This window comes from Solea senegalensis, linkage group LG5 (genome assembly GCF_019176455.1).
Source record: "Solea senegalensis isolate Sse05_10M linkage group LG5, IFAPA_SoseM_1, whole genome shotgun sequence".
NCBI lineage: Eukaryota > Metazoa > Chordata > Actinopteri > Pleuronectiformes > Soleidae > Solea > Solea senegalensis.
This window is the reverse complement of record NC_058025.1, coordinates 21,074,542-21,097,403: the sequence shown is the minus strand read 5'-3', so window position 1 is coordinate 21,097,403 and position 22,862 is coordinate 21,074,542. Positions and strand designations below refer to the sequence as shown.

Below are 22,862 nucleotides of genomic sequence, written 5' to 3'. Positions count from 1 at the left end.
TGTTTATAAAAATTGAAAGGGTGTTCTTTTTATAAAACGAATGCTGCTTTTCCACTACATGGTCCCGCCACGCCTCGGCTCAGCTCGGCTCGGCAAAGCAATATAGTACCTCCTCAATGTGGACGGGGTCACCACTGCATGGCTGCATGAAACTTCCTTGACTTTGTTTTATATGTAAAACATGATAATGCAAATCTATATCTATACCAGGGCCTTTAGACATTTTGGAGATTAACACAAGATTTCAGGATTTTTGTCTTTTTAACTGATTCTTGTATCGGACTTTTGATCATGCCTCTTCCAGTGATGCCACTCTGACCAATCAGTGGCTGGCAGTCTGACGACGTCACGCATATTATCAGCTCAGCTCACTTGGAACCTGGCCAGAGCAGCTACTGAAAAAAGTACCAGGTACCAAGTACTGTACCAGTTGTGCCAGGACCATGTAGTGGAAAAGCGGCAAAAACGTCACCTCCAACTAGCCATCTGTCTGGATGATTAAGGTCATACGGGTGTCCACTCATTTGTGTTGTCCTCAATCATACTTGAGGACACAAAACTGACATCACATTTGAAGAAGACCTGAAACTAGTGATTGAGCCCATTAACTCTTCAGGAAAATGTTTACTGATGTTATAAATCAATTGTAGACCATTTTTCCAAAACACTTTCATTCAAATTAGATTCTCTTTGCAACCATTGGAGTTGTCCCCTGGTGGCCAACTGCAACTTCTGTCCTACTTCCTAGGACTCACTTTTCAAATCAGAAGACTACGTCCGTTCTTAGACTTTCAGAAACACACGCTCACCTGTGCCTTTGGCTCACAGAAGAGTAATGTAATCCTGAAGACCTGATTGGATTATGTAAACCTCAGTCGGTCAGGATTGACCATAGACAATGCACCCTAGATTGTTACACTTTGTCTGGAGCAGTGTTGTGTGTGGCTGATAAGTCCAATGTGGGAGTTCATGGCAGTCTGTGTTACAGTGGTGTCTTGTCTCTAGGCGACTGGTGGAGTCATGCTTTTTTTGCCCGTGCCTTTTGTGACAAAGTCAACACAAGAACTCATTTCAAACTGTGTTACAGCACAAAATAATAAGTTTTTTTTTATCTGGATCACCTGGTTATTGATTATCATTATCAACATGTCTCTTTTCTCCTGCTTTTTCCAAGCTAAGCAGGGAGCATTAAATGTGCTTTCTATGTGTTTTCAGCAACCGTGTTTATTTTAGCGTATTAAAAGACTTTTTGTGTGATAGGTTAAGGCATTGGGCAATGTTTGGCAGTAATATTAAGAATGTTTGCAGCAGTATTCTTTTCTAGAATCTAAAGATGTGTTTCCCTTGGCTTTTCAATACAAATATAAGTGAACATACTGTATTATGTGGGGAAATCAGACATTATTAGATTTTCATTCATTTCTGAAAAAGAAAGGAGCACACAAAGTGGTGTTTCCACTAAGAGGCACACTATAGAGTAGAAACAGCTTATTGATTAATGAATTATTAATTGACAAATACATTTATCCCCATTTTCTTTAAAAGTTATATGTTATATGATATCTGCTTTTTAAATGTGAATATTTTTTGATAGCTTTGTTCCCTCATGGCTATGACAGTGAATGGGTTTATTGGGCAATGGGCAACTAATGGAGCCCTACACTGTACATGTAGTTGAACATAAAAGTAAAATTCTTTGTCATAATATTTTTTTCAAAATAAAATAATTTAGGATGAATGAATTACAAACACCTGTTTACCTATTAAAAATAGCTGCTGTGAAAAAAGTATTAAAAAAATGTTAGGGCGATAATAAAACTGAAATAGTGGTGGGTGTCACAGTTTTGCAGCAGATGGTTGTCTGCCTTGAACGGTGATGCTCCCTGCTTTTGTCTGGTGACATGGTGTCATCCTTTTCCAGTACAGAGGGCAGCTGAAGGCCAGTGATTTTTCATATTGGAGCTTACCCTTCAATCGGAATGGCAGCATGCTTCTTTAGACCAGGCTGTAGGAGACGTTTCACTCACAGAACGTATTGCCAATAAATCCGAATTGGCTGTGAGGTGTTGATGAACCCCAAGTAGTGATCTTAAGAGTTATTATCAGCTTTTATCATGTGTCTCTTATCATGGAGGCTCTGTTCTTTGTTGGATGTTGTGATCTGTATGGTTGTTAAATGAAATGTGATAACCAGCATAAAATACTGGTATTGTCTACAAGATTGGTATTTAATAATTGCTATCTATTTTGCATTTGGATATTTCTTTAGTTTACATGTATTTTTTTCACTTATATTGCACTGTAAGGAAGCCGTAGTTAGACTGAGGCACAAAACAAACTGGGACAGCAAACAATCAAGGTTTTTCATCATGGCATCACAACATCTTTTCCATAAAAAACAGACTGAAACGTCTTTACATTGCAACAAATCCTCAGACATTTTGTCTTGATCTGTGGGAAAAGTAACATAGCAAGGTCTTTCTGGAGGACCAAGCTTCCCTAAACCATAACATGCATGACTTCTGAGCCATAACTGTATAATGATTCAAATAATCTCACACACTCTGACACACTCTGAAACAAAAAGGAAATAATTTGCCATAGAGGGATGAAATATTGATGATGCATTTAGAACAAATGCAGCCATGTATTCGCCTCTACAATTTCCTCTGAATGTAGAGCAGAGTGAAAGAGGCAGGAGCTGTGTGCTGCACTCTCCAGAGATGCCTGTAGACAAATGCTGGCCCCATCACAACTTCAGTGAGGGAGGTGACAATGTCAGCCACTGAGCTGCAGGGAGTGAAACCACAGGAAGAAAACTATTGTTTGGCATCAGGTTCAGGTCTCTTCTGAGGTTTCTCTACTGACACCTAATGGCTACTGATATAAATTATTCAAAATATGTCCAAATAATGAGTGAATGACTGTAGACATGGCACATAAATCTCATTCATACAACAGCAGGTTCACCCTGAATAAATTCACTTTGCCTCTGTCAATTTTCCGTGCACTTTCTTGCAATAAATTATAAGCATCCTCTTTTTGCTTTTTACCTCACACCCTTTTTCTGCTTTTATGGACTCCGTTATTTATGGATAAAGAGTGTATTTTACCAATTACTTGGTCTCATAATTAATTATTAAGCAGTGACCTACAAAAAATATTGCTCACCCTGAATTCTGACTCATACCCTGCCGATTTTTTGTTGTTGTTTTTTTTACAATGCAATTAGTACTGATTCTTCCCTCTTTCTTTTATAAATCATACACTTATCATATGAACATGTGTAGATCCACTGCTATCACTGTAATCTACACATATATGTATATATTTATATACATATATATATCTATATCTATATAGATATATAGATATACATATCAACATGTGTAGGTCCACTGCTATCACTGTAATCTATATATACTGTATATATAAAAATATACATATATTGGTAAAACTTAATAAATCATTCCCAATTTTTGCATGAAGATGAATTTCAATGCTTGATTAAGAACGTGGAAACAGAACACTATTTTACTTTTCAGCATGAACGTTAATTATTCACAACTTTCCTCTCCTCACAACAAGACAAGAACAGCAGGAGAGCACAGTGAGATTGAGCTCCTTCTTTATTCCCATGGAGGGTGTCAAGAGTTTAAAACCACTGTTCAGGTGTAATTGAAATGCAAACACTGTCTGAGGTCTGGAGCCAAGGCTGAAGGAAAATAAGAATGCACCACAAACGTATGGCAGGCAAACTTGACAAAGTTGCTTTGTGTTATTTTCATATATGGCGCCAATGTGAGTGTAAATTAAGTGAATAAAGGAAAAACTAAGCAAAAGAAAACACCAATCACTAATATATAAATGTTTTAAAGCAACAACTTAGCACCCATAAAGGTTTTCTTGTCCACATGAGGAAGTGGAATGTTTGTGAGATTGGGAAAACAAACTTATGATTTAAAACAAACAAACTTGTAGAACGGACAAAAACAAAGATAATGTCATTGATTTATTGTCTTACTTCCATGACAATTCTCCAATACTGTTCCAAACTAGAAACATACAACAAATGTATTTCAGATAAAAATAAAAACCTATTTCACAATTCAACAAACATTCACACTGCATATCCCTTTAAATATGTGAAAATTACAAACAATAAATAAAATATCAGACACAATCACAACAACAGAGTGTCAAGTGACATGACGAAAACAGCGCAATAGCAACACATTAACATCCCACAGTGAGTCGAGTGTACTGACGGGCTTTGTTAGCAGTGAACTAATAACAATCAAACATTATCTTTGATTTACCCTCAGATAATGAATATTAATGAAGCTGATGTTTGGTCAAAGAAAAAAAAAATCATCATCACAGGTGGGTTTAGCTGACTTTGCTCCATATTATATTCTCTTTGTTTTGTGTTTGGTAATTATATGAAGTGCATGGTTTCCTGATTTGCTTGGAGGTGCTTTCGCTAATTTAAACTACCCCTTTGGCTAAAGGTCTGTTCGCCAGTAAAATAAGATGCTCAGCATGCAAACACATATGTCAAACAAAATGTAAATATGAGGCAGATGATCCGCTGTACTGACCCCTAAGGCCAAAAAGAAGACACTATTAGAGCAACTTTACTGTCAGGAATCATATGTTAAAAAAATCATTGGCACAATGATAATTATTAGTATCTATACACGATTAGTATCTTTATCTGTATAGATTGGTATCTATACAGTATTTATTTACAAGTACTTCATTTAAATGTATTATGACAAAATAAATGAACAAATAACTAAGTGTTTCAATCAAGATAAGGGACATTGACATGTTAGTTTAATGTGAACTTAATGAATAAAATATATGTATTACGTTTTTATTTAGCTCCTGTAAAGTTGCTGTTGGTTATTTAGCTTGATAAATGATCTCAGTACACTCGGGAATGAAAAAAATATTTTTCGGATCTCATTGTCTTGCAACATGTTCTTTAACTTGTTTTTCCTTGTTAAGCTGGCCTTGATTCTCACCAAATGTTAAACCCACTGCAGATGATAAATGACAATGAAGGAGATATAATTTATTATTATGTCAGATCTTCATGATCACCCACTTTGCAACTTGCATGCACTGACCTCAGTTTATTCATCAGACAGGGATTAAGTTCCACTGCACACCTATGCAGACTATAAATCAAGGTATTGCACTCTATGTGAATTATTATAATTATTATGTTATTAGAATTTTATTTATTTATATGTTTATTTCTGTCATGTCAGTTAGATCACTCATCACACATCATCGTAGTGTAGTTCACACAATACACATAACCGAAAGGGAAAGCGGGAGAAGCAAAAAGCATATCTAGTCCCGCCCCCATTATCCACAGAATACATATTTTCATCTTAAAATACACAATTATTCTTTTCTTATGACATTTTGACAAAAACATGTTTCAGCATGATTTCAGAATAATTCATCTTACACTTTTATATCAGTTTGATCCACATTGGGTCTATTACAAAGGGGGAGGAATTAAAAAGATAAACAAAAGAAACAAACAAACATACACACCTCCCATGTCTTTTTGCCCTCTATCGACTCACTTGCCAGGGCAGACTAGACAAAAGAAAAACCCAAAACCGTGTCTTATTTATTATGTTTTTATATTTTTCATTGTTAATTGTTTGTCAGTGGTTCATAGTTCATAGTTTTGGAATAGAGTTAAATATTGATTTGAAAACGCTTTCTTTCGTGCACTAATATACTTTAATGAACAGACTTTAAAACGTTCAACAACTGAATACTGTTCATTGCCATGCAAAGGACAAGCCTGAAAAACTGACCAATCAGCGAGCTCATGCTACCAAGCACCGCCTACCATCGCATAATGTTGCATCAGAATCGCAATATCCGGGAACGTCACTTGTCTTCCCCCGGCATCCTTACCGCTGACTGTAGAGAAATATCATCAGACCTGTAGATACACAACTTTCAAAGCAAGGTGTAATGGCTGAACAGAGTGTCGTGGAGAAAATGAGCGGACTGCAGGTGGACAAGGAGAAAAAGGTGATATTTTATGTTCATTTTAGTCAGTTTGTGAGCAGGTGGCTTTGCCATGAGTCAAATGAATGCTGTCATGTAGCCCACCAGCAGTGTGGTGGTAACGTTATGCTAGGTCCTTTTTCCCCAAGTAACGCTGTTTATGTTTTACAGACAATGTTTCTCCCTCGATAACAGAAGCTGTTATGTATTCATTTGTTATGTGTATCGTGTGCTGTTGGTAAACTGTGCCACGTTGCAGTCAGGCAAGTCCAGTCGGCTTTTCTGGTTAGGCTAACATAGCCTTCATTGAGAGACTCTCGCCAAACTCAGTTCATAAATCGAAGTTTATTTGCTCATCGGTTGGTTTTCACACGTGAACATTTTTGTTTTGTGGACCTTGAATGTATCGCTCGTGTTCACCATTTAATCGCCACTAAACCATTGGATCAACCACATTTGGTTTCGTTTTGATGCAACTTTTCTGATGAAATGGTTTGCAATACCACAGGTTTCTCAGAATGATATTCTTGGTATTCAGGATGTCTGAATCATTCTTTAAAGCTGATTCCCGGAAATGAACCATGACAATATTAACGATTCATTCTATTTAATACTCTAAAAGTTACCAACAAAAGGATTTAACTTAAATTTAAGTATTAGTATTTAGTTGCTTCATGACCGTGTGTAGTATGAATTGCCCTTGGTACAATCAAGCTTTACGTGGTTTGTATCTAAACCAGTCTTATACAAAGTTTGTTTGTTTATAAAGGGTGAAGGTGTCAAAGATGGAGGGAAGAAGAAGGCAAAAGCTGCTGCTGGAGACACTGCGGGCAAGAGTGAGGTGAGTATAGCGTGAAAATGGTATAATGCTATTATTGGACATCTTACTTTATTGTTGTACAAGAACTTAAATCATGTTTTTGTTTGTCTGTTATAGCATCTGATATCATGCAGCATATCAAATTTTTAAGCATTACTTCTGTGCAATTGGGGCCACACGGTGGTGAAGTGGTTAGCACTCTCGCCTTGCAGCGAGAAGACCCGGGTTCGAGCCCCAGTTGGAACAAGGGCCTTTCTGCATGGAGTTTGCATGTTCTCCCCGTGTGTGCATGGGTTCTCTCCGGGTTCTCCGGCTTCCTCCCACAGTCCAAAAACATGCAATGTGGGGTTTAGGTAAATTGGACACTCTAAATTGACCATAGGAGTGAGTGTGAGAGTGAATGGTTGTTTGTCTCTAGCTGTATGTGGCCCTGCGATGGACTGGCGAACTGTCCAGGGTGTACCCCGCCTCTCGCCCGATGTAGCTGAGATTGGCACAGCACCCCCCGCGACCCTCTGGTGGAGGATAAAGCGGTTAGATGATGACTGACTGACTTCTGTGTAATTTTTCTGGAATTGCTGGGATGTCCAGCCACACATTTAATCACTTATGTTTCCATACACAGCCTACCTTAGCAGACTTAACACTAATGTAAACGACCTTACCCTATGCTCCCTCTAAGTTGATGGACAAATAAGGACAATTGTCACAATATGAACTTCTCTTCAAAATCGTCAGGCTAAAGTATAAACACATATTCGTTTGTGAGTTATTCTTTTATTGGTTACTATAAATATTTTCCCCTGTACCTTTCCTTTACCCTCAAAATCTGAAATATACACACTACAGACTAGTATGACAGTGTGTGTTGTTATGATTTTTTTGTTAAGGGGAGCATTTTGTTTATTAACGGATTAAGATTAAATTATTTTAATACACAAAACGTCAGCTGCTTTACTCTCAACTTTTTGTGTTCATCCAGCTGTCACCACCACCTCAGTACATCGATGAGCGTATGACTTTGTACACAAAGCTGAAAGCTGAGCACGATGCCCTGGTCGCAGAGAGGGCCGCAAGTAATAGTCGACCTATCAAGGTGACCCTGCCCGATGGAAAAGTGGTGGAGGCCGAGTCTTGGAAGACCACACCATACCAGGTGGCTTGTGGAATCAGGTTAGTCTGAAAAAGTTAATTTATACAACTTGTAATCACAGGTACAGTTTAAAAAGTACTCACAACACCCACATTATTCAAACAAGTCTGTAAATTGATGTGGAGTATGTTTTATTTCCAGTCAAGGCCTTGCTGACAACACAGTGATTGCTAAAGTGAACAACGGAGTGTGGGACCTGGACAGACCCTTAGAAGATGACTGTTCCCTTGCGTTGCTCAAGTTTGATGATGAGGAAGCCCAGGCTGTAAGTACACCTCATACTAAATTCAGATTAAGAGCCTCAGAGTCACCATGACATAAAGAGGATATGTGGTTATTATGTAGTAATGTGGAAACTTTTTTTTTAATTGTTTAGGTTTACTGGCATTCCAGTGCTCACATCTTAGGTGAAGCCATGGAGAGGGTATATGGAGGCTGCCTCTGCTACGGTCCCCCTATCGAGAGTGGCTTCTACTACGACATGTTCCTAGAGAATGAGTGAGTCACACAGGCTGTGCATATGTGTGTAATTACAGTTGGGTTCACCGGGCTGTAACCTGGCTGAGTTATTTAAAATAGCACATTACCCATCATTGAAAGCCAACATATCAAATATGCCTAAATGCTTTAGTTGGCCATGTCATCTGAACCACTGGCAGAAATATAAACAACCACACTGACCATTAGTTCAGTCTTGTGACTGCACTTTGTGCACTTGTCGTTAGAATTGCAGCCACAGGAGAATGAATTGTGGCCCCTGAAATTCTTTTCTTTCACTTTCAAGGTATTGTCAAGTATTGCTGATCTGCTCTGTGGGTCCATTGCTTTGCTTTGCTCGTGTTGTGTGTGTCAGAAGTTGAGAAATGTTCAACTTTCCAAGCAGCACCGCACGCGTCGCCCAGACAAATCACTTAAATGTGCTTGGCTCAATCGCTACACAGCCCAAATGGAGCTCTCAGACAAAGTTGTTTTCTCCAGCCTTGATGGGTTTTTTTTGGATAAAGTGCACCCAGCAATGGTGAAGATCACTTTGCAATCCCTTTAGCAACATTAGCATCTTACCAACATTGCTCTAATAAACTGCGATAGCCACCTCCAACACCCAGTGATACTCATGTGTTACTGTGGCAAAGAAAAAAGACAAAAATTGCCAATGGTATCGGAAAAATTTACAGGTGAATAATTTACAAAAATTTTAATCTGTGTTGTTTCGTTGTGCACAAGAAGGCTTGGCATCTGTGACAGGTAGTAATCTCATAACGACAGAATGCCACTAATGCCGACAAGCTGGATTTTCTTAGGTGTGGTTTAGAAATGATACCTTCCCATGTCATATAAGATTGGAAGCCTAAAAATATATCTATTCAATACAGAACTTAACTATACTTCAGTGAAGCTTTGACGCTCTCAGAAATATGAACACTTCTTACTTGTAAACAACTTTTTCACTTGACCTTTCCCTGAAACGATGCATTTTCTCCTCCTTCAGGCTGCAGGAGAGTGTGAGGAGTGCTGTCTAATTAATTCTACAACCTCTTTAATGAAGTCATTTTATGCTAATGCATTCTTGGAGACCATTTTGTACAAGGATATTTTGACATTGTTCAAGCCCTAAAGCCAAGGACTTTTAAGTATTTGCCCATGCTTGGCAGAGGTTATCATTTTCCTAAAGTCAAAGAATTTCATTGGTTGGGAAAAAAGGCTTGGTCACATCCAAAATTACTGGCAGACAAACTTCAAACAGTTTGCATATTGATGCAGGCTTCTATGTCCTTGTTGAGTGTTGCTGTTCCTGTTTTGTTTATCTTTTGATGTTTTGGACAGGGGTGTATCGAGCAATGACTTTCCATGTCTAGAAACCTTGTGCAAAAAAATAATCAAGGAGAAGCAGCCATTTGAGAGGCTGGAGATAAAGAAGGAGACACTGTTGGAAATGTTCAAGGTATCTTTAAGTACTTACACACACACACACACACACACACCACTACCACCAAATGAATATACAAACAAGAATTACCAGGACTTTACTTTCCTGTTCTTCAACAGTACAACACGTTTAAGTGCCGCATCCTGAATGAAAAAGTCACCACACCGACTACCACAGTTTACAGGTGAGTTGTGGGCCTTTGCTTGTGAAAGTCTCTTTGTTTAAAACACAATTTTGCTTTGGCTCCAACCAATGTTTCGTTTTTGAATTGTAAATTAGTGTATGAAATATATTCTTGAATAATGATGAATACTACCCAAACGAAAAAAAGATCTTTTGTTTATTGTAATAGAGGAGCAAAGACATTAGGACATTAAAATTTGAGAAATTGAAACCAGATGACTTACTTTTATCAAAAAAATGAACTGATGAAGTGATCAAAACAGTTAAAAGTAATTTCGTAGTTCTTTACTAACTGATAAATTGTTGCAATTTAAATTCAAATAATGAAAAGACCAAAACAAACAAGTAATTGATTGGGAGTGATCAGTCATTTTGAATATATCTGAAGCCTGATTCATCACATCACTTTGCGCCACAGAGATCAATTATTGTCCAAAAGCTACTTTAACATAAAACCCACAACATTGGTCTGGGTGAGACACGCCATACAGTAATGGCGTGTCTCCACTACATGATCCCAGCTCGGCTCGCCTTGACTTGCCTTGCCTTGACACAGTTTGGTTGAGTTTCCATTACAATATAGTACCCCCTCAACATGGGGGGAGTTATCACTGCACGGTTGCATGAAACTGCCGGGACTTTGTTTTACACGCGGCACACAAACTAGTAACTTTTAAAGTAGTTGTTTTCAGTGTATTAAATCATTATAATCAGTTAATTAAAAAGATTAGTTCAGTACTTTCTGCATGACTGGAACACAGACTCCGTCTGACACAGTCACTGAAATACAGTGGCAGGGTTTGTGATGCCAGTCGCGATCGCCATTTTCGACTCCTCTGTTGAATGATGAGATTTTATACTTTTCCTTGGTAATTGTTGGAGATTAACCCACATTTTTAGGATTGTTAAAAGTCTTTTTAACTGATCCACAGTTCGGCATTGTTCGGCTTGGTTCTTGTGTTGGACGTCTTGCTCATGTCTCTTCCTGTGACGAGACACTCTGATTTTGGAACCTTGTCAAAGCAGATACTAAAAAAAGTACCAGATACTATCACTAATGGAAGCATAATATAACGGTGCCGCACTAGTGGAAAAGGGGCTTAAATGGGCACTGTAGTTAATTTTAAGTCACTGTTCATTTAAACACAATAGTCCATAATAGATGCAAACATTGCTCTAGGGTGAATACCACTTGAGTCTGAATACATACAGTTGTATAAAGAAAGTTGTGTTTCATGCTGTGTAAGGGAAGGGCATGACCCAAGAAATCTTTTTTCGCTTCCTGTAACATTGTGAAAGAGGATGCTTTTGACATATTAGTGATTTTCCAAGAAAACCCGGTCTTATGTGAAAAGCTAACAATAAACATTTCCAGTTAATTTGTTTCATCAGTAGAAACTAGTGGGCCTGGGGCTGAGCATCACATAGGTTAGCAAGGGCAGAAACCTTGTCTTTTAGGGATTTGTTTACTATGAAGTATTGCTATGCTCGTCTCAAACACTACTGTTTATTATATGGATTTTTTATAAACCCATTTCAGGTGTGGTCCCTTAATTGACTTGTGTCGGGGGCCCCATGTGAGACACACTGGGAAAATCAAGGCAATGAAGATCACCAAGGTCAGACATTGTTTCTCCTGTTCTTCAAGAGAGCTGTGAGAGTATATGTGGATTTATTGTTGATGAAATTGTATTTCAGAATTCTGATGTGCCCTATATGTTTGTTGCATTTGTCCCAATTCCTAGAGCTGATATATTTCATTCTCAAGGGATTTATTGCATCCCATAAGAATAATGAACAATAACATACTCCTTTTGTGATGTGCTAGAATTCATCCACATACTGGGAGGGAAAGGCAGACATGGAAACCCTCCAGAGGATCTATGGAATCTCCTTCCCTGACCCCAAAATGCTCAAAGAGTGGGAGAAGTTTCAGGAGGAAGCCAAGAACAGGGATCATCGCAAACTAGGACGGGTATGTTTTAAAACATAAAGAGGCTGCAGGTTAACAAAGGCAAAATAATGTATTTTTCGTTATGTCATTTTAGTATGGTCTCTAAAGTACTTTTTAGTTTTATGTAGAAGATTTTGGCATTTGTCCATTTTGTCCATGAAGTTGTAACTGCAGACAAAACTAATCTGTAGTACAGGAAGAATACTTCTAAAGAGGTTTCATTTTATTTGATGTGTGTGAGTCACACTATCTCCAATGCCATTTCTCTAAAGGCCTGAAATGATGTTCATGGTGGTACATGGTGCATTTACAATTTCTGGTTAAAAGGATGATAAGTGTCAGAAAGTGTCACCTGCTTTGTGAATTTGAAAGAAAATGTTAATTTACACGTAAGTCCAAAGAGAAATGCGAAGAATGGCACAATTGAATGTTAAATTGAATTAGCTGTGAGTAAAAATAAGGAGCATTCGGTTAGACTGTTGATAGCAAAGGGAACAGCTTAGTACAGTATTTATATTTTAATTCATGTATGTCAATCTGTTGACCACACTGACAGTTAAGGGTGTGTTTGTTGTTATTCATTTAATATAATAACAGGTGTGTAATGTTGAGCTTAGAAGGAGGCAGAGTTTATTGTGAGACAAATGTACTGTAGTCACAACTGCATTTAAGCATCATATTAACAAGAGAGTACTCAGAGCACTGAACAGAATCCTGTTCAACTCCTGCAAATCATGCTGATTTGTCCTCTTATTGTGTTCAGGAACAGGACCTGTACTTCTTTCATGACCTGAGTCCAGGAAGTTGCTTCTTCCTGCCAAAGGGGGCCTTCATCTACAACACACTTATGGAATTCATCAGAGTGAGTGAGAGCCGTCAAACACACAATGGATTATTGTTTCGTTTAACAGTCCATGTTGTACCATGTCTCTTGCCTTATGGCAGCACCAGAACCCCCCCATCCTCAAAGGATAAGCAGGACAAGTTTTGCAGAGGGGGGACATTTACTGTATTCACCAACAAACAGCCTGACCTCTCCTAACCCTCTTTTCCACTGAGTGTCATAGTTTGGTTCAGTTAATAACAGATCTGCACCGTCCCAGTTTTTGGCACCTTACCGTTGAGGCACCAAGCACAGTGGTCTGTCTCCACCAGACAGAGGAGGAGCTAGATGCACTGCAGTCCGCACACCTGCAAGAAACGCAAACCAGATCAGGGTGCAGCATTTCAAACCATTGTGTTGCAAGCTGAATTGCACTGCACAGCTGAGATTTACTGTCCGACTCGGTTCACTAAAGTACACAGTGGACAACTTTGAGTTGAGTTGGAGGATCACTGTTGATCCCACACACATGACATGCTGTCTTGTGATCTAGAATTTTTTTCTGTCATTCATTAGTAATTCACACAAAATGAGTGTGCAGAAATGGGTGGTCACACCCTACACAACCTTTCACCAAGAGGAACCGCTAACTATCACAAAAAACATGTGACAAATAACACTGAGAGTGGGAACTTGGCAGGTCGGCCACTGATCATAGTCTGACACGGTGCTTTCTGTGATTTCTGAAAGGGTTTTTTTCCTTGTCTCACTTCTCTCTGAACTGCTGTTTTCCCGTCAGGGATTAAGTGATAGACTACATATATGTATATATGTATATACATATATATATAAACATATATACATATACATATACATATACATATATACACATATTCAGAGCCATTTATTTGGACTGCATTGAATGTAAAACCGACATGAATGACAGCAGTGAAGGAAAGCCTTTCAGCTCACACCTACTCTGTTATAAAGTTGCACTCACATCAGAGTTATTTGCGACATTTATTTTCTTGACTTGGAGAAGGTGCAGTCACAGCACAGTGCACAGTGGGTTTAATTTTTTCTCTGTGGTAAGATAGGTTTCGGACAGAAAAGCCTGTAGAAGCAATGCAACACCCCCTGACATCCAAATGTTTGTAGTGTCGCTGAGGGTTTTAAAGTACACATTACACATATTCTATTACCACTATCACATGTCTGTTTGAAATGTCAGAACTGGGGAACGATAAATCCAATCCAACTCAAGTGGCAATGAAGCAGTTTTCCCCAGAATACCCCATAATTTGTAAACAAACAATTTGACTGTTATTGGAATGGGACTATAAATATTCTCAAGTGAATTGTACTCTTTTAAAAGCTCAGTTTTTTGCAGTTATTTATGTTTCAGTGGTTATTGATCAACAAGTTCCCTGCTGTTCCGTATTATGAAATCATGATGCAACTGTTCTTGTGAATAATGATGCGTACACTGTGAAATTCAGTGATGTTTAGTGATGTTTAATGCAGCAAGGTGGCTGACGGCTGATATTGATTTTGGATTTGTCTTGTTCTTTTGTCACTGAGACCCAAATAAAAAGTCTCTTATGCCTTTTATTATTTGAATTTCAATGAATGTCACCTTATTTTCAAGATGAATATTGGCAAATGGACCAGCATGTGAAATGACATTGCTCTCTCTTTTTGCAGAGTGAGTACAAGAAGAGGGGTTTCCAGGAGGTGGTGACGCCCAATATCTACAACAGCAAACTATGGCAGACCTCAGGCCACTGGCAGCACTACAGCGAGAACATGTTTTCCTTTGAGGTGGAGAAAGAGATCTTCGCCCTCAAACCCATGAACTGCCCTGGGCACTGGTGAGTGAGGGTCTCAATCTGCAGTTTCAACACAACACAATATATGTACATTGAAATATAACAGTGTAAATGTTTAATATTGCATTTTCTTTTATTAACAGCCGAGTACAATAGCATTAGAAACACAATCCAAAATATTACCACCTTACAGTCTTTCCTGAGACAAGATCATTTATTAAAATAAGAGTGCATTGAAGTATGATGAATCAAGGTTACTTTGAAGGTTATTTAATGGTAGTATTTCACACTGAAAATATGGTTATAATCTAGATTTCAGCAAGGAAGTGTAAAGAAATTAGAAAGAAAAAATATACATCCCCACTTTTGCACACTGTCACGTCTTTCCTGAGTGTGAAATACTCTAATGCAGTACTCATACCTGTATTTCTTCCAATGCCAAACAACTGTGAAGTAGACACTTCTCACACTGGTTCCCTTAGTAAGTTGCCTGTCAGGTTGATAAGATAAATCCAGATATTGAAATAATTACGTAATAATAACAGTTGCAAATGGCAAATTGTAATGATTAAGTCAGCATTGTGTGATTTAGCAATACATCTGTAGCACAATTGTTTGAATATTTAAGAATAAGTGTTATTGTAGTTTTGACTATGGAGCTGGATGAAAAAATACACCCACACACACCACAGAACTGTAATCCCAAAAGTACATTCTAGAAACAATAGATAAATGAAAAATAAAAAGTGGAAAAAAAGAAGTCAGCTTGAAGTTATTTGCAAGCAAATCTAGTAGGTATGTAGGTATGTCAAACAACCAAGGTCAATTATCTATTTAATCTGATTCAATCGTGCAATATACAATAAATGTATTACCGGTACTCAGTCTTTCGATCTCTCACAAAAACAAAAAAGAAAATGAAAATAAAAATCTTACCACACAAACCAAAAAAATCCTTAAGGGGAAATCAGGCTTGAGGCCTGTTATTCAATAGGAAGTACATTATTTCTACTCTTACTTTCACTTCACTATCTAATTGGGCCCCTTTATAAGAAACATGACCTCCTTAATGCCAGGCATTTCCATAAGTTCACAAGCAATTGCTCACCAATGTTCCTCTGCAAGTCTTTCCAGTTAATTCAAATCTGTTCTCAAGTGGCAACAGGCTTGTTGACATAGCTAATAAATATAGGTAAATTAGCTTTAGCGTTGCTAAAGTAGTAATAATGCTTCAGCCAAGTTGTGAGATGACACTCACCATGTGCTGGGATTGACCAGAAGTCCAAAATAACACAACGTTTCCATAAAGCATCAGTTCTCCTGTGCCTGTGTGGGTTTCTGCCGGGCAAATGTGTCACATTTCTACCTATATCTTTTGCATTTAGCCAAACGTCAAAATTATCGTGTCCCGTTATGTGGGACACATGTACAGACAGAGAGACGTTCCAAAAATGTTTTGTTTTCTATAATCAGAGAAAGTTCACACTTTGTCATGACCACACAAAACGTTTTAACCTTGAAACATCTAGTATTAACCTATGGAATACATTTATTTTGCAAAAAGGAATGTCACAGGACTATGGCAAGGTACCACACTGTTCTCAGTAGAAGAGTAGTCTTTGTGAAAAAGCTTCATATTTCTAAGCTACAGTCGTCTGTCATCCATTTCAGCTCAGCTGGAAATGGACTGATGCTGTTTTCAGCTGTTGAATGACCCAGTTTAATTTACTGCTGAATGCTGCATTGCAGTGTAAAGAGTCAGACTGCAGCTCTTTGTATTCAAATCCTTTCTCTTCCAATCTTTGTGCTCTTCACATGAACAGCCCCACTTTTGTCAAAGTGAATGTCAGTTAATCTAATATTGAATTCAGTCATCCATACTGGTGTTGAAGTAGTATTGGGGTTTTTGAATCATTTTAATAGCTCTAAGTTGAAGTTGTATTTTCTCTGGCTCTGTTTAGACCTGGTATTAAAATATGTCCTGAGAGTCAATCACAATTGGACAGCACTAAGTATGACTGTTCACATCTGGCCAAATCTTGATTTGTTCACATCTTATCAAAGTGTATTTGTAATAAATCAGATTTATTTAGGTTGGTGGCTACAGATAAATGTATGTAATGTGTTCACAGTGACGCTACAGCAGGTCAGGAAATTTCAGCAGAGTAGGTGATCTTAAATGCATCATGTGGATGGATTTGTGGTCACAAATGTGTCACAGGCCAAATCTGAAGAAACATTAAGGGCACATTCATAACCTGTACTTTGAGTTATTCCTTGTGATCGGATCACTTGGTGCCAGTAATAAGTTGTGTCTCTGCCTTTCTCTCTGCCTTGGCACCAGTCTGATGTTTGATCACCGACCACGCTCCTGGAGAGAGCTGCCCCTTCGCATGGCCGACTTTGGCGTCCTGCACAGGAACGAGCTGTCAGGAGCTCTGACTGGCCTCACACGTGTACGCCGTTTCCAGCAGGATGATGCTCACATCTTCTGCACCATGGACCAGGTAAGTCCTCATGCTGCTCTGCTGCGTCCACCCAACTCGGGGAGAAGAGTACATTTGAGCTTCTCACATGTGCTTGGTAAATACAAAAAATTGTTACAATAAAGAAATCAGTCAATTTTCCTCCATATTTGACAGGGAGTTATTCAAACTGTGGTACTACTGATAAATGATCAACTTGCTATTCAGATCAACAAAAACACTGTCAATACAAAACACTTGAAAGTGAAATAATGTTAAGACAAATGGCGGTATAAGTAATGTTGAGCCATCACAGTGTTTTGAAAGAAGCCTCTGTGTACACCAGCGATTTGCTTGCCTGTCGCACGCTGCAAAAACATTATTTTTGAAGACTTTTTCCTTAATGAGATTGTTGAAATGTAGTCACACGGCAAGATCTCACTAGATTGCATGGTTATTTGTTAGCACTTTGTACAGAAAATATTTCACAGCAGCATCTACAAAGCACTTCTTATTAAAAAGTAACAAAAAAACGGAGAAATTAAAACAGATTTATCTTACAGTGATCACACTTATAATCAGTAAGTCTAGATGGTGGCCCGCATATTAAGAGTGCAAAATATTTTTTAGTAGAAGAGACTCGCCTCTGAAGGTGAGCTATTACATTTCACTTCTTGTCATTGTGTTTTATTTCCTTTTTTGATTAGTAATGTGTCACTTTGGAACATGACTGCCTCCTGGGAACTCGGCAGCAACATATGACAGTATTTTATTGTGACTTATTTTTCAATTTCCTCTTGCATAATACCAAAAAGGTCAAAGATGAAAACAGAGGCCATGAGAAATAAAACATGCGTCCATGTCTAGACAGTTGAATAAAACTCTGGTAACATTTTGTTTGTCATCACCAGATTGAGGATGAGATCAAGGGCTGCCTTGACTTCTTGCGCACTGTGTACGAAGTGTTTGGCTTCACTTTTAAGCTCAATCTTTCCACAAGGCCGGAGAAGTTCCTGGGGGACCCGCAGTTTTGGGACGAAGCAGAGAAGGTAATCTTGATGTCTCTCCTCACTCTTGTGTAGATGAAATATGAGCACACTATAAAACAAATGTCTTAATGGAGAATTAATATGCTGATATTAGATGAACATGTAACTCCACACATAAAGGCCCTCGGCCAAAACACCTACACCTACATGTAGTACCGGTGAAAAGGTGTTAATATAAAATTCAGTCTCTGTAGGTCATACCGGTATCTAAACCTTCTTTCTGTGAGGCAACAAGGCTCACCATTGCATCACTGTGGGGGCCCATGAGATGTTATCAAAATGGATATTACAGAGCCACTTCACATACGGCATATGAAAGAGAATTGAAGACAAATGGCAACCAGTTGTTGCATCACATTACATTTTGTTTGTGTGTGTAAACCACAGCTGTTAATTGCTCTGATGAGCACTGAATGAATGGAAACGTGTGTTTAGATTAAAAGATTTAGTTTTCCCTTATTGGTCATTTTCATGCACTTCCATACATGAAAGGCCATACAAAAATTAAAAATATGATAGTGCAAAACACAATATTTATAATTTTAGTGATTTATTGCTTTATTTTTAATTAAAGAAGTGTGTAGCCTACACCAGTTTTCCACACTAGTCATTTTGATGGGCACCAATAGTCCAAACATTTATCACAGTTACATGTTGATATATAAGATAAGTTATAATGTTAAGATCAGATCACGGTTAATAAGTTAATAAAGTCGGGGTACATATCTAAATATACTGTATATCAGGGGTCTTGTAAGATACCAGTAGCTCCCAGTCCCTTTCCAAGTAACTATCTAATCAAACTCAGAGGTGTCCCACCTAAACTAAATGATTAATTGTCAATTAGCTGTCAAACAGTTGCGCTGCTGTCAGTGTGATGTGTGATGGACATTTAAATGACACTTAAGTGGATACACTCCAGCATACACCTCTCTTGTTCAATCCATACAGTGCCAGTCGCTGCACTAAATGAAAATACCCAGTATGCATCATACATACAGCTGTACATGAGGATACTCTGTGGGCAGATAATAACAAAATGAAAAGTGAATAAGACTCAATGCCAGTGTATTTGTAAATGCATTGTTCTGTTTTGACAGCATTAATATTTTAATGAAATAGTTTGAGTATACTAGAAAGAAATGCATACAGAAATACAAAATGCACATGGAGTGAGATACTATTTTTGTTATGTTTATTGCAAAATGTGAGTTGTGGACACCAACCTTTTGTAAATGTTCAGGCAAAACAAGTGTATTCAGTTAGTTTGGGTTGAACTAAGCATTAACCATTGTGAATAATGTTAAATAAAAGTAGCTCTCTGCCATTTTCATTTGGTCAAATTAGCTGTTGGATTAAAAAATGCTTCTTTAAGTGTTTTAAAAAGCATTCAGTTGTAAGATGTTTGTCAAAACAAAAACAACATTTTCTCACTTGTGACCCACTTGAAAAAAAAAAGTATGCTTCAGCACTTTAAGATATTCAGTGACTAGAGACATTTAAGTTAACAAATCGAATATTCTTATGTTGAAGGGTAAAATGTATGTAACCCATTGGTTAATAATAAATGGGTCAGTTTTTTCTCATACCTACTGTTTGCTGACTATTGTTCTCTGTTTAAGTAACATCACTTGATCAAGCCTATTCTAAAATTCCACACTACAAAATAAGTAATTAAAGTATGTATGATTCGTGCTGATATCGTATCAGATCGATATCGGTATCGGCCAATACTCAAGGCTGCAATATCGGTATCGTATTGGAAGTGAAAAAGTTGTATCGGGACATCCCTAGTATTTAAATTTAAGAGCTTATTGCTGAAGACAAGTGAAGATCAGAGACCATGTTAAAACTTAGTACTCTGCTCGTTTGCTGCAGGTGTTAATTATAGTTCCTGTTTCTGTATTTCTGTAATTAAAAGTTCTTAAAATCAGGGAAGCGTTGCAAAAAAAAGTTCTAATAGCTTGTAAATCTTCCAGCTGTTTTGCTCGACCATCAGGACACATTTCTCCATTAAAAAAACCTTCTCTGAATTGAGTTATGATTAATGTGTACTAAAGTAGAAAATGATATTCACAGAAAAGTGACTTCTAAACTTGATCAGTCACTGGAACAGAACTTGTTTCATGTTCCCCTCACCTCATTAACTCCCGCAACCATAAAATATTATTGAGACGTTAACATTTTCTCAGTTCAGTGATTAGTTCCAGATGGAGGAAATGTCACGTCCAAATATACGGCTTTGCTTTACGCCACTGTTTACTTGTTGGTCAGACACTTATACTGTAACAAAGCACTAACTGTTTGTTTTTACAGCAACTGGAGAACAGCTTGAATGAGTTTGGGGAGAAATGGGTTCTCAACCCAGGTGACGGCGCTTTCTACGGACCAAAGGTAAGCTGTGTCTGGCATTAGTGATGTCGTTAGACTGTTAAACAGCAGGCGGGCGACTGCTGATCATGTCCTGTCTTTGCAGATCGACATTCAGATCAAGGATGCCATTGGCCGCTATCATCAATGTGCCACAATTCAGCTTGACTTCCAGCTCCCGATCCGCTTTAATCTCTCGTTTGTTAGGTAACCTTCACCTTTTAATAAAACAAAAAAAAGTAACAGGAAAAATAGGATAACGTGGTTTTATTGCTTTAAGATTAACCTAAATATAGAAATGATATAAGGAGGGGTTGTAGATTTTTAAATTTAGCTGTAAATGTTGAATATTTGATGCAAAAGTGACAAAACACTGTTTCCTTGATTATGAAATGACAAAAATTTCTGTTGTTTTCTTGCCCCTCCCTCCTCTAGCCAAGACGGTGATGACAAGAAAAGGCCGGTGATCATCCACAGAGCCATCCTGGGATCAGTTGAAAGGATGATTGCTATTCTGACTGAAAACTATGGAGGCAAATGGTTTGTAAAGTTTAAAGTACTGTATTGATGTTATGTAGCACAACAAAATAGCTTTTTGACAACCCTAAAAAGTTGCCTTAAAGGCATAAAAAAGTGGTTAAAAATATTTTAAATCAATAAAAATATGATAAATAACTACAAAGCTAAGAACTAAATACATGAATCATAGAGAATACATTCCCTAAGTAGTGACAACGATGCATTATGGTGTAGAATGTTCAGCAGTGTTAACCAGCACCGTGTCGTCAAGTGTTCAGCGTCATAAATTATTATAACATATTGATTTTAAAAGATGAATTTGTCGTGTATGATGTGACTCCAGCCATAAATATTTTAGTTTTGTTGCAGTGGTTTGAGATGAGTTTTAGATTTCTAGAAGAGAATGAGAGGCATCTCAGCTCTGTTGGGGGTTTTCTTCTAATCCACTAAGCACAAGTATGTGTCGTGTTGCAGGCCCCTGTGGCTCTCTCCCCGTCAGGTGATGGTTGTACCTGTGGGACCGACCTGTGACGACTACGCTGAGAAGGTGAGCATTGATCTCAGCTACTTCAGTACGCGTTGACACATCGAGACATGGGGCGAATAGTAACCTGAAGCTTTTGGGTCCATATTCTGTAACATAATTCTTCAATCTTCATTGTATCCGTTATCCATCAATGAAAGACAGAAGCTGGAGATCTTTTATAATGTTCAAAAGTCTTTCTAAGTGTTGGAGTCTCTGTGGTTAATGCGACAGGTCAAGCAGGAATTCCACAACGGCGGCTTCATGACTGACGTGGACCTCGACCACAGCTGCACTCTGAACAAAAAGATCAGAAACGCTCAGTTGGCGCAGTACAACTTCATCCTCGGTCAGTGACAACACATTTTTGTTTTTCACTCATTTCCTCGCTGTCCATCCAAGTATTCATTTATTTTGTCCCCTTTGCAAATTTGCGTCCTCATGAAAAGTGCTGGGAGAGAAGGAGAAGACCAGCAACACCGTCAACGTACGCACTCGGGATAACAAAGTGCATGGCGAGCGCAGCGTGGAGGACTGCATTGAGCGGCTAAAGCAGCTCAAGACCTCCAAGAGTCGCAATGCTGAAGAAGAATTCTGAGCCTTTCCAAACCTGCTGCTTCTATCTGGAACCTTCTTTGAAATCACTTTTTCTGAATGCTAAAACTTATTTCACATTATAGCCTCTTCACATTTTTCTGTTTTCATATTATTGTCTCTCTCTACTGTTCTGTAATCCAAAGAATAAGATATAACTGTCAAATATCCCATCTGCTTAAACAACTTTAGAGATTCTAATGGGATTAGGCCTCTGAACAACTTCACACATGTACTGCTGAACAAATCTTTTTAAAGAGAAAAGAGACTTTCCACATGTAATGACCTAAAGGGAAAGGATTTGTACCACTGTCTTAACCCACTTGTCAGGGAGTTGTACATGGATTTTGAAAATTAAACAGTTTTATTCTTGATGTGCGTGTTCTCTTGATTTTTCTTTGAAGACTCACTCCATGTGGTTCCTTTTTTTTTCTGGGTCTTTGCAGAAGACCCTCAAAACCTGGGTCTTCTTGCAGCAAGAAGACCCAGGTTTGCGACCCTGTCGCAACAGGGCCTTTCTGCATGGAGTTTGCATGTTCTCCCCGTGTGTGGGTTTTTTTTCCCCCGTGTTCTCCGGTTTCTTCCCACAGTCCAAAAACATGCAATAT

General features: G+C 38.2%; 1 protein-coding gene across 1 annotated transcript; it reads left to right on the top strand.

The window, feature by feature from the left end:
- The first annotated feature begins 5,912 nt into the window (after positions 1 to 5,912).
- Positions 5,913 to 22,628, top strand: tars1 (threonyl-tRNA synthetase 1). The gene is made up of 19 exons (XM_044026568.1): positions 5,913 to 6,069; positions 6,815 to 6,886; positions 7,848 to 8,038; positions 8,160 to 8,283; positions 8,395 to 8,516; positions 9,843 to 9,960; positions 10,065 to 10,129; positions 11,669 to 11,747; positions 11,957 to 12,103; positions 12,846 to 12,944; positions 14,610 to 14,776; positions 17,079 to 17,241; positions 18,111 to 18,248; positions 20,565 to 20,642; positions 20,725 to 20,825; positions 21,054 to 21,158; positions 21,612 to 21,684; positions 21,895 to 22,009; positions 22,110 to 22,628. Exons 1-19 carry the CDS (start codon positions 6,010 to 6,012, stop codon positions 22,256 to 22,258), a joined length of 2,166 nt encoding a protein of 721 aa, XP_043882503.1. The 5' UTR covers positions 5,913 to 6,009; the 3' UTR covers positions 22,259 to 22,628.
- The last annotated feature ends 234 nt before the right edge of the window (positions 22,629 to 22,862 follow it).

Bases quoted from the DNA above. Each gene is read 5' to 3' on its own strand.
- tars1 (XM_044026568.1), top strand. From the start codon at position 6,010: ATGGCTGAACAGAGTGTCGTGGAGAAAATGAGCGGACTGCAGGTGGAC. The intron at 11,748-11,956 runs GTCAGACATTGT...GTGATGTGCTAG, and splicing joins AGGCAATGAAGATCACCAAG to AATTCATCCACATACTGGGA. The intron at 17,242-18,110 runs GTAAGTCCTCAT...TGTCATCACCAG, and splicing joins TCTTCTGCACCATGGACCAG to ATTGAGGATGAGATCAAGGG.